Source organism: Saccoglossus kowalevskii, chromosome 19, assembly GCF_978046115.1.
Source record: "Saccoglossus kowalevskii chromosome 19, keSacKowa6.1, whole genome shotgun sequence".
Taxonomy (NCBI): domain Eukaryota; kingdom Metazoa; phylum Hemichordata; class Enteropneusta; family Harrimaniidae; genus Saccoglossus; species Saccoglossus kowalevskii.
Genome location: NC_140659.1, coordinates 24,456,527 through 24,477,327, shown reverse-complemented (window position 1 = coordinate 24,477,327; position 20,801 = coordinate 24,456,527). Strand labels below are relative to the sequence as shown.

Below are 20,801 nucleotides of genomic sequence, written 5' to 3'. Positions count from 1 at the left end.
TTACGAGTCACTGTAGATGTTATATGCAAATGAGTTGCTGGCCTCAGTTACGGTGCGGTGGTTTGAGATTTCTTGTCCTGGACCCTGTTTTCTTACCTCAAGCGCTATCAACTAGCCTCGCAAACGACAAAAAATCCTTATATGGTAGGATGAAAATAACCCGTTAAATACCGCAAAATTACAGCACGCTGTAACTGTTGGCGTTACGGTGACAGATGTATAATAATGTTTAATGATTTGATTTTCTATTTATTTTTAATGTAGGAGGAAGGCCCGATAGCGCGATTTTAATTTTCGCGCAAAACAAGGCCACAATTTTTTGTTCTCTTGGTGCATAGATTTCATTTTACTTTTCACTGTAACAATCACCGTGCTAATAGCATTGCGATGCGATGGATAAACACTACTGCTGTTTCTGTCATCGATAACTAAGGTTTCAGTGTCAAAATACACAAAAGTAAAATACTCTGTTAATTAATTGGAAACCCCCCTTGTCAGCTAGCATGCACCGGTAGCGATGTCGCAAAGTATGGCTGTGCTTGACGACCTCTGATACCGAGGCACTGTATTAATCAGGTATTTCCAGAGGCAAGGGTTCATTTAATTTGTATCGACCCAACTCGTATGAAACCGGCCTCGATTTAAAATAGTTTCCCTTCCAATGCGACTTCATTTCAAATTTGTATCACCGGCATTTGAGCGATAGGGAAAACTGCGAATAGCCGTTGTGTAGGAAAATATTACGACCAATTTCAACCGGGTCGTCTAACTTCGCATGGTCCATTTCACCGGGGATCGCAAAAAACTGCGTCATACAAGTATTTTTAAAGGTTTGGGGAAAGGTAAATTTAGACTCAACACACCAAATGGCGATAGTTATGTTTATATAACTGTATGAATATCTCATCGGCTTTACGTAATCCATTGTGTTCCTTCCTCAGTGCATGGAACTATAGTTCCATGCTCAGTGGAAATGATAACACGACGCCATAACAGTTTTCACGCTGGGTTTTGACTTCGCGGAAGATTGTACGTCAGTTTCTTTCGAATATTTTTATTTTAGTTTGTTCATCCGTTCAACAAGCATTGCGGCTCGTGCATGTATGTCGTGACTTGTGCAATAACTCGAGGGTATACCCGGCTTCGGTACATGTCGGTGGGGGCCTATTGCTTATTGCTCGCATGGTGATAATCGCCATCTCCCGATGCACGTGTAATTGTGCGCATTTCAGGTTCAACAAAATATAGGAATCAATTCAATTTTTTTTTAAATAAACACCTTCAGACAACACGGATTATAATGGCGATCATTTATGAGTAAAATATGACGCCCAAAGATTATTGCCTCCTGCCGTCATGAGGACGGATGTCAAAATAAGGCAAAAAAAAAAAACTTATGTTGCCCTCAAGTCGGAAAATTGAAAAATTGGGTCGGTGGGTCGGATTTTTTTTTAACTGGTGAAAACTAAGGGTATCGTAAATAGCCGAGGTATATTGGAACAAAAAAACGCAACCCGATATTTAATATTTTTCGGTCGGTCGCTGAGGGCAACAAAACAATTTTTTGTTTTGACCTAAAGCAATCGCAGTTGCATGTAAGTTTTTGATTGACCGAGTATCGACGTACAAAATGTTTATTCTCTCCCTCTTGGGTAATTCTGCTTCGAAGCACATTTGCATTTTAGTCATCATCGATCAGCAGCGATGGTAGCTATTTAGACTTTAATAAATTAGTGAAATCAGCACTTACTACTCTATGACTTTTGAGAAATGAAATTTCAAACCGGTGACAACTAGCGGGGAAAAATTGTAATTTACTATTGTTGGGTGAACTCCAATGTGAGGCTTCCCACGGAATTATTAAAGAAACGCTATAAACGAGCATAGAATGAATTGAATCACAAGTAGAAGAAACCCGGTACATTTCACAACTCACCATCATACTCGTTATGTAAGGTTATTACGAGGATAGCGCAATTATGTATGCACGAAAGGGAGGTACAGCGGGACTATCGACCGACGCACAGCTGTATGATCCGAGTCAAACAAACGATTTACTGTGACCTTTAGAAAGAATGGTGCGTCAATATTGCAGTATTTGGCATTGTTTTGCTAACATAATAGAAACATTGCTCGGAAAGCAATGGTTACATTTTGAGCAATATAGAATTATTATTAGAAAAAGAGTTTCTGTATTACGTTATTGCTGCTCCTTTTTTTCATGCAGTCACACAAATTTGAGAGTAAAAATATAGGAACCATGGTGCTGTTTTTATAGTGGAACCATCATGCATTGGCTGTAGATTGATTCACAAAGGTCGTATAACCCTGCGTATACTATGCCGTCGATGACTTAGTTGTCTCCGTACACTGTAAGTCTTGGAAGCACTTTCTTGTTTTTCATTAAAACACCGTTTTAATTAAAAGCAGATAGTTGTAATTAAAAACATTTTATATATTAAAACACTTGTATTTGCTATCAAAACCGTAGTGTTTTATATTTTTAGAAAAGTGTTTTGGGGAGCTATTAAAACACTTTTTGATGACAATTAAGCACATTGAAAACTCCCAAAAGTACACTTTTTCAAAATTATAAAACACTGAAATAAATGTGTCATCGAAGTATTTACATTGATAGGACATTTATGCACTAGCGCATTCAACTTTATGCAAGCAGCATGAAACAGTGAAAAGTTGAGGGACTAGTAAGTAAACATAATTGTTTATATATAAACTATACAATCAACTATGGTGCCTAATTCAACGCATAATGAGATGGTCATGAGATTACCTTCAGAAAACAATTTTATGTCAAGCATCACGTTGTGGAAGAATTAACTGTATGACTCTTATATGCTCTCACAAACCATACTATGGAACGCCATGGCTGTCTTAAGTCATATATCAGATGGTCGTCTACTTTAACTTGCATTATGCCATGGAGAAAGCTCCTTATGTCATGTAGACATATCATTATGTGATATCGACATGTAACTACGTCATACAGATGTATCAGTATGTGACAACCACATATAATTATGTGATGAAAGAATTCCATTATGCGATGTGAATATGCCATTATGTGATGCAAAGTGATGACTTTGTGATGCAAATATTTCATTAGTGATGAAAGCCTGCCATTATGTGATTGAAGTGTATCATGTTACTGAAACATGTCATTATATGATGAAGGTCTCTACTATGTGATGTACACATGTTGGAATTTGATAAACATGGGATAGAGTCAAGGTTAATTGTGGTTGTTCAATACCCAATTGTTAGGGTTTGATGCAATCCATAACAATATATAATCGTACACATGCATGTTTCCAAGTGATATATATATATAAATATATTTTATAAACAATACAAAGACGGCTCTATTCTACTCTCTAGATTTAATTCGGACAGGTTTCAGTAAATGTTTATGACAGCTCAACTGTAACATATCAGCTCAATTATAAAATTACCTAGTGTATTTCTAGTTTGGCTAGACCCTTCCAGAGATGCAACACACATTCTTAAGAATGCTTAATCTTGTTGAAATGTAAACAGGTAACCATGAATAAATTTCAACACATACTGAAGCAAATTCGACAGCAGAGCTAAAAAAAGAAAACATGTAAAAGCCTATGAACTTTTACTTAGAAATTATTTAATGGGTCTGGCCGTATACATCCACTTAAGGTCATCTGAATAATACCAGAGATTTGTTATAAGAAACAAACTACGCAAACTACAATTGTATTATAATTTTGACAACTGTTACTGGAAATACTTGTTAGAGAAATTAGAGAATTGAAGATATCATCACAAAATGAACAAATCTGAGAGAGGTCCACATGTAGTACAGATATATATATATATAATATCCAAGCAACCAGACTTGCTGCTTTCAACAAGAAGTCGAAAATATCACTTTTCACCAAAAATATTCACTAAAATTAGAGAATTGAACATATCATCATAAAATAAACAAATCTGAGGTCTACCCAAGGTACACGTACACCAAGTATCAAAGCATCAGGCTTGTTGGTTTCAAGAAGAAGTCGAAAAAGTAAAAATTGACACCGACAAACACTCATATGATAAGCTCCACTTGACAAAGTCGACAGCAGAGCTAAAAAACCCAAAACCATCAACTGTATTGTTGAGTATGGGATCATCAGTTATGATCACATGGCATGGTCTGACTCAACATAATATTTGTTCCGCCTTCTGATCGGGTTCAGATGTGTGTGTTGGGGGAGGGAAGGGTACAAACAAAGAAGATTAAATAAAGACAAGAAACATACATGATTAATCTATTATACATTGCACTCACCCATTATAATTTCAGTCCAGTATCAAATTATTTGGCTTTTATTTCTCTAAACACAAAAACAAAAAAATCTTTTCTAGGGCCACCAAAATCTGCTGCTCTCTGAAAAAAATAAAATCAACAAATACTGATAAGAATGCACTAGGGTATTATATTATACATGTACAGACCATGTAAATTAGAAGATTGACTTGTAAATCATCAATTTATTCCACAAAAATAGGCCAAAGCCCGTTGCTTATGATTATACAAATTATGTAATTATAGATTATAGATTTGCACTATTATTCTGTATTCTACCACATCTACCTACCCTAGTTTTGATCAGATACGACCAGAAATGTAAAATAGAAAATGAATATGCAAACTAGGAAATTAATATTCAAGGTATGCATGTCAGCGTCTTTTATTTCATGTTTTATCATATTACCTTAAACCCTGTAAATGGAAGTGTGCATGGAATCATGGGAATGAACAGTGTGTATTGTGATAACTGTCATAAAGGTGATTGACAGGTCATACTTGTTTCAACTCTGAAAGGACAGTGGATTCTACCAGGTGTGCTTGTAATTTACATAACAAAGGGTGTTTACAACTTTGGAAGGAGAATTAGAATCTACCAGGTGTGCTGTTATTTGAATAACAAAGCATGTTTATGATCTACTGAGTTGCCTACGTGACACAGCTAATAGCAAGATCACATTCTGATTGGCTTATGTGGGGACCCAGGTGGTGTCACTGCCTATAAATTGGACAGACTCAGGACAGTTTGGGTCGATCATTTCAACTTGGTGTCCGTCACTTCAACTTGCTTTCCTGTGTGGGCTGCTACGATACAGTATAACAGGCTACAACCATCATTCTGTGAGACTTGTATGAACTGCTCTGCGATCTCCTGCTTTCAGCGGTGCCCTCCAGAATACCAGCGTTTCTCTGCAAGCAAGACTCCTGTATTTCTCAGTTGTTGTGTTGCAGAAGTCATTGACTATGTCCAATAATACTTACTGGAACTGAGTTATCACCAATGCACACTTTCCTAAGCAATCCCCTATTTTAGTGATTTTATTCATTGTATTTTTCTGTGCTTTATTTCTTGTAATTATTATGAGAGGTATTAAAGTCAGGAGCTTTAACTTGATATTTTGGTGAATGTGTATTTCATTTTCAGTACGAATGTCTTGTCTACCCCATACTAGCAGTGAAAGAAGTTCTGTGGGTGGTGCGATAAACAGGTCTTACACTGTGACAGTGCACTATAATACTATGCTGTCTGAGTAAAACCAGATTTATTATATAATTATTTGCATACTTTCCGGCTTATAGTTACTGAAACACATGCAGTATATAGTATAATAACCATGACTACTGTAACTCACTTCATCATAAAATTAGATTTTAAGTGTTCTGCGGAAGTCATCAATATCTTCGATTTCAACAAATACTGAAGTGATTATATCTTCCCTGTTTGAAATTTGTTTCTCCTTCAAGTGATTCAGTCTCATCCTCAATATCCAAAGCTCGGCCAGTAACCATAATCTTTTGAAAATACCGTAACACCTCCACAGGATTGTTGCTAGAGTTATTGGCATTACAGTACTGCACTGTATCATCGGAAATTCCATCAACTGTCTGTTCACTGTGTGCTGCATACTCTGATTCTTCCAAATTCAATGGAGACTGAAAATCAGAAAATCCATATACATGTCAGCATCTGTCAAGTTTCAATCATTGGTTCTTCAGACATCAATTTAGTAATTAATATGCAAATCAAGCTAATTAATTATGCACAGATTGGTACTAACTCCCAATCAGATTTGCAATTGTCCCATACTATCTGACTGCTGAGTTTCATCTGAATCTGATGACTGGATCTTGAGATACAACAAACACTAAAACTTATATGACCCCAAAACGTAGGCGCCAGTTATATAGCATCAACGTCCACGTGTGGGAATAACAGTGATATGCCACTGATTCAATCCACTTTTAAAATGCATAAACAACCCGTTTTATACCACACCTCGGCCAGATTCCAATTTCTAAACAACTTGGACATAAACCAGGGCAAACACTTTAATGTGATATGTCCGGATGGATCAAGGCAGTTCCACAGTGACTCGTACAAATTCACTCACCATCAACAACAATAATTGCACAATTCTACACGTGTTGCAAATATCAACAATAAACATGGCAATTCTGTATTCTCCACTCAAAAAAACATTTCACAATAGCATAGAAATACAGGTAGTCATAAACACAATTGAAATACATCAAATGATAACCACTTTCAGCCCAACCCACTTTTATAGAGCTCTGAAAACAACAATCACTATCGATTCAGTCCCTCGTCACGTGTTACGTGTGTACTCACGGCAAAGTGCTCAACGCGCACGTAGTTCCCAGCACCAGGCTAGTCAACGACAAATCGGCGAATTCCAAGTTACCATCAAGTCCAGTTGGTTACTTAGCATACCATCGATGGAGGGACCCCTTAGCGAGTCTTCTGTCGGATCCAGGTCGGCCTCCTTCCTCAATTTCCGCCACTTCACTTGATTTTAGCCACAGCTATGAAAACGCCACTACCACTTTCAAAATGTCGTTCGCGCGAAGAGACAGTTTCTTGACAACCTCGTTCACAGGTCACACTTTCTAGCCTCTCTCCTTCACGTTCCACACGCCATAAACAGCCCACATTTTAGTCGGTCTTTCAAATACATTACATTCATGACATTCGAACAGAATTCAAATCATCAAAGTAAAATAAAGATACATAATCAACTAAGTTCAAACCAAGACTTCTCGTCTCAGTGGAGGAAATAATTAACAAAACACAACCCCTATACTTAACACACAGTGCGATTGTAATGCTAAACCAAAGACAATAGAAATCTTTCTAATGTCTTTGGCTAAACACAGTTATCGGCTGACTAACTGATGAATAACCATTCGAAACAAAACATATACGATAGCCACCAGACGTTGTGTGGCCATAGGTAATTATAATCCCATGAAAACACAAACTCTACACTACAAAATCCTTCATCGCAAAATCAATGCAACGACCAAGGCGGAAATGAATCAGTACCGTAAAACTCACAATGCCGTTTCAGTAACCCAAACACTAGAACACTCTTAACATATTTACAGTAATTTTATATTATTTAAATAAGTAAACAATAACATAGACCATGTCCGGGTTATACATACATTGCTTGTAAGATCTTCAGCAGGATTGTTAACATTGGGTACACCATTAGTGATAATAGCTGGTGTAGGATCCAAAACCCTACGGAGGTATAATGTATAATGTAAGTATAATGACACCATCAAGTAACACGTGACTTTTCATTTATTCTATGTACACTAGTTACAATACACATCGAGACATGTGACACGAATCTAAATAGAAATTCAAAAAACAGTAAAAATTAGCAAATAACGAAGTTGCACAAACTGTTGACACCAATATCTTGTACTTTACTCCATGCCATGTGGTCTATGAAGAAAACATACAAAATGCACTTGCTCAATGTCTAGTGCACAAAGGAATAAATTATTACACAAGTACAAATACTACAAAAAACACTAATAATGCTTACCTTGAATAGTGACGTCTTTCGGGACAAGTAAACCAAACCACCACTGTGCCGTACCTAATCTTGGCTCAAAGAAACTAGAACACGTCTTCACTTTCAGAACACTGGGACCACATGAGCTGCCACATGGTTGAAGGCAGCCAGGGGTCAGGGGCCAACTATGCAAATGTTTGATTTAAACAAAAGAATTGAACTGCACAGGTAGCTTGCACTTACAGCTGGTATTTGTTCCAAACTGAAAAAGTAAAAAAAAAAATATGCAAAAATAACAACATTCCAATAACGTCTATGATTACCACTCAAGTTCATAATAAGATAATTCTAAGTCACACATAGTAGCATAAATTCACTGCTAGAATAAATGTAAAAACTAAAAACAACTTTTTTGGTTTATTGGAAAGTTTCTTTTTCTAAGTTTCATTTGGCCACTTTAGAAGTGGTACATATAAAAATCCAAGAAGCCCATTATTTGCAGACAAAAAAAAATATGTATTCACTTCGGCTATTATCAGCTGGTTTACCGCTAGTCACTGATTGGCTATCTATTTTAACGCCAGTCATTGTCCCCTTCCTATTGATCTTTTTCGGTTTAAACTTCGCGACTTTACTGCACTAGTCCATTTAGACATTTTGATGTGATCAATGCTTTCAGTTTATTATTTTTATTACTAATAATTCCTTTACTCAAGTCTATCTAAAGGGGCACAGTCGCTATATTTAGGTTAAAATGGTACATTCATTCACTTTGATTATCAAAAATAGTTCCACAATGACATAGTAGTGCGCTTTATCGGGTCAGTCAGAGTATGGTAATTGTCCAGTTTGACAAGACTGCATCCAACATGTCATTCTGAATTTTAGGTTCGTCGGCAGCGACCTTTTAAAGTCTTGCGACAGGTACAATCTTGTACAAATTGTGTTCAATACTTGAAATGAAAATCGCATAACCGCCAGCGAAAGATCTAGTCATTTTAACGCAGTACACACACGCATTAAAATAATGAAAGTACAGTTCTAGCAATTATGGAAGCTATTTCTGGTTGTCCATTGCTTCAACTTCTCTTTAAATATGTAAATATAAATATGTGCATTCATTTTTCGTCAGCAAATGAGAAGATTAATTGCTATTTATAAAACAAAACATGTTACTTTAATCTGGATTTTTACTAACATTATAGGCAATAATGAAATTAACAACGTTGCTTAATTATATTACTTTAAATTTAATCTTCAATGGAAAAATATGGAACATCATATTTTTGGCTCTCACTATTTTGTCTGTATGTCCTACTAAGCTTCGTGTTATCTTTTCAGATAATGTATACGTTGCAATCGCGCTATTTGAATAATCGATAACTTTATTGAATACATTGTAAATAGGTAAATTCATTATTAGCCAATTTTTCACTAAAAATTTGATCGATGACATTTTATCAAAAAAAGAAAGATTGGTGATGCTACGTATCCTCGGTAGATTGGACATCTATTGAATTGAATGTCATTAACATCTTCACTGATAACTGAAAGTATGCAGACACCGGAGGTCAGAGCATGTTCGGGGCTAATCTGCACTGGCTCGGAAGGTTGTAAATGATTAGCTAGTTTGAATTTGCATAACAATACTGACAATGAACGTGCATTCAACGCCACAAGTTTTTTTGTTTTTTTTTAGCCAATCAGAATTCATCTTCCGAGCCAGTGCAGATCAGCCGGATGTTCGGCAATACACTGGTCTTGAGCAATAGTTATATAAATTGTACGTGTATGAGTCACGCATGTAATCAAATTGTAGACAACTCGTTGCCTGCCAAGGTTCTCATGAACATAAGCTGTACATGTGCGACGAAATAAAAACACAAATACCACACGTAATTATTCTGTTAGGGTGTTTGATATTGTCAAAACCTTTCAATTGATGAACACCCGATGCACAAACGTTTATTAATTTTGGATTGCAGAAAAAATTACGTATTTTATATAAACATGTATTCAGTTAAACAAACTTTTTAAGATCAATATGCATATAACATTTATTAATGTTTCACCTGTGAATGGGAGAACGAAGTAATAATGAGATATACGAGGCTTTGATATCGACTACACTACGTGAAATGGTGTTAATACATGCCAATGCAGGTATTTATTTTCCCCTGTATTCATGGCGAATACATACAAATGCAGGACAATACATATGAAAACAGGAAATAATAATAAATTTCTGTATTCATGCCTTTATTCACATGTAATTGCACTCTTGAAAATACATGGTGAATAAACTGTAAATATCAGTGAATAGTGTTTGTAAATACATGGCTTATTGACGATTTATTTAGCAATATTTCTACAAACTATATTAATTTGTATTAACCAAATGCAGATAAATATATGGCTTGCATATAAATTAAACACACTTTATACATCCTGTCACATTCTATTATACATAAACTGGCAAATAATGCTCAGTAGTTTAAATGGCTATCATCCTATGTTCCCATTCATATCTTCATTACATTGTCAAATTTTGGGCGTTAGATGTACTGTATGTAGATATATTTTCAGAGAAATAAACATTTGCAAATCATGGAAAAAACACACGGATCTTTAACTGAAATCCAATCTGCTGTATCACGGAAGCGTTGTATTTGTCGCCCAACAGGGTTGCCGCATTGCATTAATTTAGTTTAGAAGTGGGTAGTAATTTTCAAATGTTTTTTGGTTTGGAAGTGCGTGACATTTCATTTACAGTTTCTCATTTCATTAGTCAATTCCAGATACTGAAATGCTCAAAGATAAGATCATTGTGCTGCCAAAATGCGCTGATTTTAAATGTATAAAAATCCCAATCTAATTTTGAATTGTAAGCCAGGTTTATGTGTACGGATGTGTCATGTCTTTGTGAACGAAAACTCTCATTTCGATTAAGAAGTGGATATCTGGATGGTTTAGAAGTGAGCATGGTTTAACGGATGTGGGCATTACTTAAGATGAAAGTAACCCCCCCCCCCCCCCGAGACACTATATTGTTGTGTATCACTAGTGGCAGGATTTCCCGGCACATTCACTGCCACTTGCTACACATGTTGGTATGATTAAACACATTTTGACTGTTTTTTTAAATGTTATTCAATAAGGTAGGACTTTGTCTTAGATTTAATTTGATATGTCATCATTGGTTTGTTTAAAATGTCTCTAGAGGGCGTGAATAGGCCTGCCAGAATAAGTTGTATGTTTTACCACAAATTCTGCGAACAGGACATTGCATGGTCATTCAAAAGGCTAAAAACGTCAGCTTACTACAATGATTGAAGGCATAGAACACTGCTGCCGTGACATCTACGCAAGTTTTTTCTGTGGTTTCTGAATAAAAAATGATATAGCTGGCTGTGATATTTCATCACGTGACATGGCTGACTTCATTACTATGACAACAAAATAAAAGAATCTTGTAAACTGAATAAGTTTTCATATGCAATATTGAGCTTAGTGCAAATATGATCAAATCATATCACATAAGAATGGGGGAGATAATCATGTACCTATGATGTGTGTAGCATTTGTAGCTTCATGAGTTTTGGTGGAAAATGCAGAAGTTTGATGAAGTACCTATTTTGTGGGATAATCTGGGATATAAAGTCCTCCCAAAGATAAAATTCTCAACCTGCAGCCTCAACATTTTATGTTGGGTCTGATTTCAAATTCATATTCCAGTTGATTACACTGCATTCACAACTTGTAAATCAATCAAAGTGAAATACATTTTTAGTATTTTTTCTCACTCTTTTATTTAAAAAAACACAACACTAATTATATAATAACTACTTAAAACAAAGTATCAAACATGTATAACCACATGCATGAGAACTTGCACATACAAATACATGCATTTCAATGGATTTTTTTTACACAACAAAGTTAAGGATGACACTTTATATTGGAATTTTCAGATACAATGTAATGCAAGAAAATGTGTTCCTTATAAACTCTTGTGGTACATGTGGTCTTACTTATAAACTACATTATTTTATTCATAAATGTAATGCCCATCTGAGGTTGTTACAGGCCAAGCAATTCATATTAGAGTGGCAGTCATTGTGGATGTAATGATTTGATTTACAATTTCTATCAGATTTCATTAAAACCTTTATTGCTATGATTTTCACATGAACATAATTATGTTGCAAAATTATTATTTTTTTACTTGATTTCATCATTTCATCAAGTTGGACTAACAATTCACAAGATAAAAACACCGAGTATGTCTTTACCACATATTTGGTCACATATGGACTATTTTGCCGAAACAAAATAAAATTATGTACAATGTATATACAAATTTTGGTCACACTGGCCCAATAGTAAAGTATTACAAATCCATTAAATAGGTGAATTTCTCTAAGTTGAAAATCAAAAGTAAATCTTTCACAGCTAAACATCTAGGCCCTATTAAATCGAATAGTTATTGAAAAAATAAATATGTAAATCAACACAATATTGCACAGTGCACGCCTCGTAAGGAAAAAATAACATGCATATCTATACCAAGTTGTTCTATCCTTTTTATGTATTTTTTTGAGAAAAAAAAATATGAGACAGAATTGCAAGATATGACTTGAATACTTTGCCAGGACCATCACTATGGCTAACCCTAAATGGCAGTGTCTGACACAGAGAGATGGAACGCCACAAACATGTGCGATTTGACTCCTCCCCTTCTGCACTTAACAAAAATTCCCAGTGTCAGCCCTGTACATGATATATGAAATTTAATTATTTAAATACTGGAGTCGATGGTACAACCACAGTAACATTTTCACCATTTGACCTACAATATGGAAATTGTATTTGGTGTTCAGCAGAAATGCAGTGCCCCATTATTCGCTGTATTGGAACAAAGGCAACACATTCAAAGTCTGTCCCCCAAACTTCAACATGTGATCCATAGTAAGAGTGCATGGGATGTTTCTTGTACCATGAAACCTCAGCAAGGATGTGAGACACTTTCTTCCTGTTGCCATCCGAGTCAGTCAATATAACCTCACTCCTAATAAAGTTGGTGATAAGCCCTGGTCTTGGCTGAGCACTTGCATTTATCTCAGACACATTACCAATCCACTTGGCATAAATGCAAGAGGAAGTCTCTCCTCTAGAAAACCTTGTGCAATAGATATTGTCACAGTACTTAACCCTCTTGTACTGCTCAGATAGCTGCAATACTGTGCATGATTTGGATGGATACATCTTTGCGTACAACTCAGAGAGTTCAGATACATCATCCTCATCAATGCTATATGCACGCTCTGGTGGCAACACAACTATACTGCAGTCTTCAGTGAAATTACAAAGACTAATATCAGGATTTACACAATTCAAGTACACTGAATGGCCTTGTTCAGCTGTTTTCATCTGATGTAGGGTTCCTCGTGATCTATCATCAGTAAGGATATTCTGCATTTCACTGTATTGTACAGGAAATTGTATATCAAACACCTGCTGACCTTGCAGAAATCGTTGCATAAGTTGAACTGTTATAGAATGGTTGTTTTTGGGATAAGACCCCAGAATACCATTGAATCTTTCGTATGAAAAGCACCAAAAACTATATACTGGGCCAAAATCTAAAATACAGTCTTTTAGGTGCATATGCAAATGCATATTCATTGTGCATTTATTATTTCCATAGAGTCTTGCAAAAGTTTTACAAAAGTCATTTAATAACTTGTGTCCCTTGTATATTTCTTCCATGGAGATTCTTCTTGTGCAAAGCAACTTGCAAGCATCAACAAACAGTTGCCAACACTTGTAATGTTCCTTGGGAATCACATCTTTCAGAGAAAATAACGAATATACACACACCCAATTTTTCCACTGATCAGCAGTGAAGCCTGAGAAGCCAGAAGCAATTTTGTTTGGAATTCTTCCAATATTTGAAGGGACTTTAAGTTTGTCCATACGTACTTGAATCTCATCCATTTTTGCTGCATCTATAATTCCTGCTTCTTTCCACACTTTTGTTACATGTTTAGCGGTACCCAGAAGCAAATTATGCATTGGGTCCACAACATGAAAACGAACAGGCTTGAAGTAATGCAAAGAATTCAAACTTGTCCACCGTGCACCGAATTCTCGTTCAAGGTTTGACTGCTCTGTTGGATTCTTTGCATGTAATGTTTTCAAACCATAACACTTATGTTCACTTTCACTTCTTTCTGGGTATGTCTCAACATTGAAGTTGCTGTAATCAGCCTTTTCTCCAAAAGCTGCACGTGGGAATTCTTTTAGGCATTTACTGCAACCTGAAATTAAAAAAAAAATAAGTACATATGCCTGGAAGGTTCACGACATATCATTCTTGGGAAAAATCACTTTTGACCAAAAATGATAAAAATATTCACTAAAAATCAAAATTTGCATATTTTGACACAAATTTAACAACTTTAATTGGAAAAATCAGTCCAAGTACATTTGGTCAAGTGGTTCTGGAGAAGAAGATAAAAGTGGACATGGACAACGACGAATGATCAGTCATACCATGAGCTCCGCTCAGTCATCTTTAATGACAGCGAAGCTTAAAAAAATGTTATAATAAGTCCTTTAAAACTAGGTGGGGTAGGTAACCTATTTTTGTTTTGACTTGTTATGAGACCCTACCCCTCATAACTGAACCTAAACGCTGACATAACTTGTTCTAAGAAAAACCTAGATTTGTTTGTACTTTTCTTATATGACAGCAAACTTATTTCTGGTCTACTAGTATTTTGTATCAAACACATACAGCGCATGAACAAGGGGACATTTTGAAATTTCTTATTGTCAATAGAGTATAAATCGCATTTTATTTTTCATGCTTTTTTTTGAGCATTTGCTCTTTTCAAAAATATGTTTTACTATATACACATATAGTATAATGCCTGAAAATAGTCTGTTTTAAAAGACTTTGTTCTCGGCTACTTTGGGAGTACCCAAACAACATGGTAAATGCAGACAACTATGAAATGTTGTATTGCTGTCAACTATCCACTGTTATCACAATGAGTTTTACTAAGTTTCTCTGTGTTATCGCAACATTTTTTTTCATTAGTTTATGCTTTTAATGTGCTATCAGGCTACCCAGGCCAATGCTGGTAAGCTAACCTACTGTTGCATCATGGGATTTAATTTGTCACCACTTAAATAACTTGGCCATTTTTCAGGCAAAACCCATCGATGTTGTCCTGGATTTAGTTAAGGGGTCAAATTAACCTATTTACAAAAGGCTTTCATAAATATAAAACATAATACAACTTTAACTGTATTAGAAGCCAGCGATGCTTTTGACAGCGCTGGAAACGCATGTACATAGAAGGTTACATAAATGGACAAGTGTTACGATTACTAACCTCGGAGTGCACCATGCCCAACAAATCCTCCACATTTTCGAGTAGCTGGAATATCACTTGATATACACATCAGAACAGCTTTGTATATATTTCCCATACTGGAACCATCGTCTATTTTCACACCAATGAGCAGTTGTTGTAGTTCATTTGCTAGTGGGTCTAAATAAGAGTTCATCTCTTTTTTCGGCTCTTTCGGTCCAGGTAATAAACCAATTAACAGGACATTCTCTTCTTTGAATCTTTCTTCGCGTGGCAAATTGTTTATGACCATATACAGTGCACCAACGGAATATGGGGTGTGGTCATATGGCTGGAACCAGTCCACATTCAAGGTGAGACTCAAATTAAATTTACTCTTGAAAAATCCTTCATTTTGAAAGTCTTTCCAAACTTTCCCATCGAAAATGTCATTTAAAATGTTTTCTTCAGGTTGTCTTTCTCTCCACATATTGCAGGCAGTCACAAATCCAGGTCTTCTAACAAATGTTTTCAGTGATGTTATTAAACTTCTGTAACAATACACTTTCTTTGGATACAAATATTCTTGGCCATTTTGTCCCTTCACTTTTTTAAGTAACACTTCTCCACATGCCTTTTGACGGGATTGGTGCTGATGCTGAGGAAATGCAATATGCGAACATTTCAGTGACACTTTCTGACCATTAGATTTCATTTTAAAGCAGTTTTCAAATGGATAAATACTGTGGCACTTGGGGCAGACAACGTATTGTGTGAATGCATCTCTGTCAAGTCCTAGAAATTTCCTTATGGTGAATAATGTACCTGGTAAAACCTTGATGAATTTTGTAAGTCCATTAACGTTGAAAATCACAGCCACTGTCAGCAGAAGATGTTTGATGAATGTTACAAGGCATTGAATACCTCTATCAGACACTACATATATTTTCTGCCAAGAAAGCAGAAACATCAATATTGCAGTCATCAGATGAGAATGATTTGCTGGTGTACCCCCGGTAGTATCAGGCTGATTTGGTAAATGCTCATTGAACTGCATGGCCTCATAAATGTCAGCATCATCCACCCAGACTTCTTCTGTATGCTTTTCATTTAGCAAAGGCTTATTTCCTGATGAGTCACAACCATTATTATCTCTACAGCTCTATAAAAAAAAATTAACATTATTAATTTAGAAATATACAGTTAGTTGGCCAGGCCTCGTTTATTTTTTAATCTCACTGCGCAAATACCCACTTAACCAAATTCAGCATGAAAACAGCAATGTTTTGCATGTTTAGTTGGGCAGGTGAAACCTGAAAAATACCTGCCCATAGTTCCCTTTTTGGGCAGGTAAAAAGCCCCAATTTTGAGTTCTGTTGGCACTGAAAAAAAAAAAAACTTAAGAACACATTGTGCAGCACAGAGTGAACTCTTAAACTATTTTAAAAAAGCCAATAATATATAATGTACAGAATCATGTAGTCCATGTACTATACATAGCCCATATATAATGTATAGTCGACTCTATGCCAGGGAGGGTCATACCAAATTTCAAAGCAATATGACACATCTTTGTTGGCAAAAAATCATTGTGCAATCAAGTTCAAAAGCATTAAGCAGACACTGCCAATATATGGAATGCTTACACTGTAATCTTGGTCAAGTTGTTACTGTAAAACGTGTCTTTTTAGCTAGCATTGTTATTTTAGCTAATTTACTCAAAGATGCTCATTTTCCAACACTGTACCATGTCACAATATACTTATTAACGAATTATGTATGATTGATTTATCTAATTATTTTTTGGACAAAATAAAATGATCTAAAAAAAAAATTAATAGAAAACTTGCACAAGTAAAAAAACAAAGGCATGTTCATGTAATGCAATCACTTGTGATAAAACAATTTAACAGTAGGTTGCTGACTAAATCTAAAATAATTGCACCTTGGTAAAGTTTTGCCAACCATCTGGACATAATTTATGTGAATACAGTTTAAAAATAAAATAAATGCTATGTCATAATCTGACACCTAACTGAAGACGTAAATTATCTTAGAGGTGCCTTATTAAAGGTAGCACCTAACTGAAGACAAGTACTGTACCAAAAAAAAATGAAAATAATATCACCATTTTATCACTATTTTGAAAGTGGTACAGCCGTTTTTTACACTAACAACTAACAATTCACCATCCCAATAGTTTATCTGACATAATGTTTGCCAAGCTAATGAAAATAACAGACTTACTTCACTATTGATTTTGTCACCAACATCTTCATCACTGGAACAAGCATCCAATTTATTGAGCTTCTCATGATCAGTCGGCAAACTGAAAATCACAACAAGAAAATTAGTAGAGGTTACTAGTACGCAGCTCAAGGTGTAAAGTCCTGAGAATTTGTACAAATCCTAGCAATGGCACCCCTGCCCAGTGTTTTATTAATTGTTTAGAGCATGGAGGTAAAAGAGAAGGAGTCACAGCCAAAATAATCCCCCTAAACGCTAACGCGTCATTTACTCTCAAGCATTGCTGCGTACAGTACACACTCCAAGGTATTGTTTTATGGTGTCACAGTAAATCAGAGAATTTCTTGTTAAGTTTTATGTAATTTTTCAGCACATTTTCAGTTGTATTTTTGAATCGACAATATGGTGAATGTTTCGAAACCTTGCTATAAGAATTTGACTAGAATTGTTACGAAAATCACAGAGTACTGTCGAAGGCGTCCGTAGTATGCTAATGCATTGTAATCCTCACTGCGCTAAGAGGAAACTGTCCTCCTTGGTCCGTTCGGCAAATAAACTACCAGATCTATGTACAAACAGCATGACTCCTTCTCTTTTACCTCCATGCTTACAGCAACCATACACCCCCCACTTATGCTTACTCTGTTGCCAAGTTTTTGTCTTTCTTAGAGAATTATGGCAGTTTCACATATACAGTACTGGACCGCGCCCATGTCCGGTCAAGTGCCCATCCCCCACTTTTGCGCATTTTTTATATTCAGGGTTACATTCGGCTAAGCGCCCCCCTTCAAAATGCAACTAATTTAAACCTTGATCTTCGATAATTGCGTAACAAATCTTGGTAATTGTTTTTATACGATATATGATACAGCATGGATATTGACCGCTGTGAATATCATGTTGTCAATGCATAGACCACAGTAACGATGCGTAAACTACGCTTTGACAATGACCTGTTAATACATGTAAAATGTGGTAAATACTTCATGCCATATTCAGTTTACCTCTCACAAATGGCTAGTTAAAGAGTTTTTTTGGGAAAAAAACATGTCCTTTATTCGCTAAAATCAATTCCAACAGATCATTCTTCAACATCGAAAATTCACTTCCGCATTACGTTACCAGAAAGTTTTTGGTTATTTCCGAAGAATTGAGTCGGTAAGCACAGCATTTCTGATTGACCCATTAGGTCAAAGGATTCTGCTGCAGGTCAAATTATGCAAATGCATGATGGTGGAAGGAGATTTTCATGATGGGAATTTTGACTTTGACTGTGTTCCAACAGGCTCTTACATTTTTAATTTCGTAAATTCTGGTGGTACGTAATTAATGTGTAATAAAATGTGCATATTTTTTGTGATCATTTCTGACGCAACTAACTTTATAATTTGATTTTCCCTCAAAGAAGTAATATCCCCCTCAATTTTCATCATTTTTGAGGGGGTGCTCAGGTAAGTGCCCACCCCTTAAAAAATCATGATTTTCTGAGTTGTAGCCCTTGGGTACTAACACGGTCGAGTATGGTAATTATAAAATATAGCTTCAAGTGGATCACTATTTTATATGTGCACCTACAAATGTAACTCTTCAAGTGATCCTTCAAGAAAATAGTTCACTACATACCAATATATATTGCTTAATTAATAGGCTACCCTGTCTATTAATAATATCAAGTCAGTGATGTAGAGTCCTGTAAATGAACTGATTTATGAAATCTTTACAGCTCACTGATAAAATTAAAAGAAAGCATCTCACCATTTGCTCTGACATTGTTGATCCGAATGATGTAATGACTGGTTAGGGTCATCAGCTAGCAAAAGTGGAATATCATGGGTAGCTTCACTTATTTCATTATCAACTTGAACAGAATGTTCTTTAAGTTTCTTTGAACATGCATCTACAAAAAAAAGACTTCATTGTAAATATGGCCCTGATAACCTTGTTTATAATTATTGTTAACACAATCGGTTAAACTGTATGAATCGTGCCTTTAGAGACCATTGTTGCAGAAGGTAATAGACAAATCTGCAGAGTATTTTGTTGTACAAAATTTGTCCAACACAATTACTTGAACAAGGACATCTTCAAGTTTTCATGTGTCAGGGAGGTGTAATTACAGCTACATGTTTTTGTATCTGCATGTATTAAGCATTTTGGGTTATATAAGACAAGATACTTCAAGTTCAGTATACTGATTTCTCTGCATGGGTCTAATGTATAGTACATGTACATCAACTTGAAAAGAAGTCGACAGAAAACAGACACAAAACACGAGTTACATGTCAAAAACGGTTTTAAAACATTAGTTACTATATAGTCTCTCTATATAAAAGCCAATACTTTAAAATTCTAAACTATTTGGGGCCACATTGGGGTATCATATCTATCAGAACTTTATCTTTTTGTTACATCCATCCCTGATTTGTTCTGAGACTGTTTATGTTTTGCCACTTTCCAGCAATTTCATTGTTTGTTTTATGCTAATGAGTTAGGTGCAGTCTCCATTGTTCCAATGTTTGGCGAGACAGGGACGCCATGCAATTTACGGTTCACTTCTTAATCGTTCCGACTGTAACAGGAAAGTGAACTGACAAGGATAATGTTATGCCTTTTTCACCACAACATTAAAAACACGCATTCAAATAAAAATTCTAATAATTTAGAAAACTAATACAGCATATTCTACAGTATTCAGTGGCGAAATCAACTGACAAAATAATGGTTGTGAATTGACACATTTAAATTTCGCGGTAAAATTGTGGTTGTAAAAATAGTAATAGCCAAATGGCTTGTTGCCAGTTCCATTTTAGGAGGTAAAAAATAGAATGTCAGACAACTCTCGAAAATGGTGGGTTATAATCCAAATATGGATTTAATTCAAACTGAAATATGTGCAGGCTCACCTCTTTCGTCTCCAATCTTCTTTCCGTCGTCGTCAACCCAGTAACCGTGCCTTTCAAAATACATTTGTTTGTGGTTATAAAATGACGACTTTCCCATCAATCTAAAACAGTGGCCACACTTCCACATGCGTTGCTTTTTCGGCGGTGGTTCTGACATACTTTAGAATTATTAATTGCATAAAACAGAATTGTATTTGGCGCTTCACGGACAAGATAAAAATAGCGATAGCTCATAAGCAACACATAAAGTCACCGGAAGTGATCCGCTCGAGACACTTCAGCGTAAAGAACCCCCTAGATCAGTGTATATTAATATTAGTGTACATTTTTTTCACCTAACAGTTAATATTTATAGTAAAACAAATAATTTTCACGGCAACTAGATTCATTACATTTG

General features: G+C 35.6%; 2 protein-coding genes and 1 long non-coding RNA gene across 3 annotated transcripts; all 3 read right to left on the bottom strand.

Annotated features, from left to right (window-relative positions):
* Positions 1-4,346: 4,346 nt before the first annotated feature.
* On the bottom strand, positions 4,347-8,074 carry LOC144362056 (uncharacterized). Its single transcript, XR_014927418.1, has 4 exons — positions 7,924-8,074; positions 7,779-7,820; positions 7,532-7,610; positions 4,347-4,423 (listed from the first exon to the last, which is right to left on the bottom strand). It is a non-coding gene; the product is annotated as an uncharacterized LOC144362056 (long non-coding RNA).
* A 3,602-nt stretch (positions 8,075-11,676) lies between these two features.
* On the bottom strand, positions 11,677-19,317 carry LOC144354692 (uncharacterized). Its single transcript, XM_085493641.1, has 4 exons — positions 19,257-19,317; positions 17,502-17,583; positions 15,297-16,416; positions 11,677-14,213 (listed from the first exon to the last, which is right to left on the bottom strand). The coding sequence occupies exons 3-4, from the start codon at positions 16,309-16,311 to the stop codon at positions 12,688-12,690; spliced, it is 2,541 nt and encodes an 846-aa protein (XP_085349767.1). The 5' UTR covers positions 16,312-16,416; positions 17,502-17,583; positions 19,257-19,317; the 3' UTR covers positions 11,677-12,687.
* Positions 16,409-20,681, bottom strand: LOC144354693 (uncharacterized). The gene is made up of 5 exons (XM_085493760.1): positions 20,405-20,681; positions 19,257-19,398; positions 17,502-17,583; positions 16,579-16,636; positions 16,409-16,416 (listed from the first exon to the last, which is right to left on the bottom strand). Exons 1-5 carry the CDS (start codon positions 20,559-20,561, stop codon positions 16,409-16,411), a joined length of 447 nt encoding a protein of 148 aa, XP_085349886.1. The 5' UTR covers positions 20,562-20,681.
* Positions 20,682-20,801: the final 120 nt, after the last annotated feature.

Excerpts from the sequence above, each read along its gene's own strand:
- LOC144354692 (XM_085493641.1), bottom strand. The coding sequence starts at position 16,311 with ATGCAGTTCAATGAGCATTTACCAAATCAGCCTGATACTACCGGGGGT. Across the intron at positions 14,214-15,296 it reads TGGGCATGGTGCACTCCGAG|GTTGCAGTAAATGCCTAAAA; the intron begins GTTAGTAATCGT and ends TTTTAATTTCAG.
- LOC144354693 (XM_085493760.1), bottom strand. The coding sequence starts at position 20,561 with ATGTCAGAACCACCGCCGAAAAAGCAACGCATGTGGAAGTGTGGCCAC. Across the intron at positions 17,584-19,256 it reads CAACAATGTCAGAGCAAATG|TTTGCCGACTGATCATGAGA; the intron begins GTGAGATGCTTT and ends TGTGATTTTCAG. Across the intron at positions 16,637-17,501 it reads GTGACAAAATCAATAGTGAA|TGCCAACAGAACTCAAAATT; the intron begins GTAAGTCTGTTA and ends TTTTTTTTTCAG.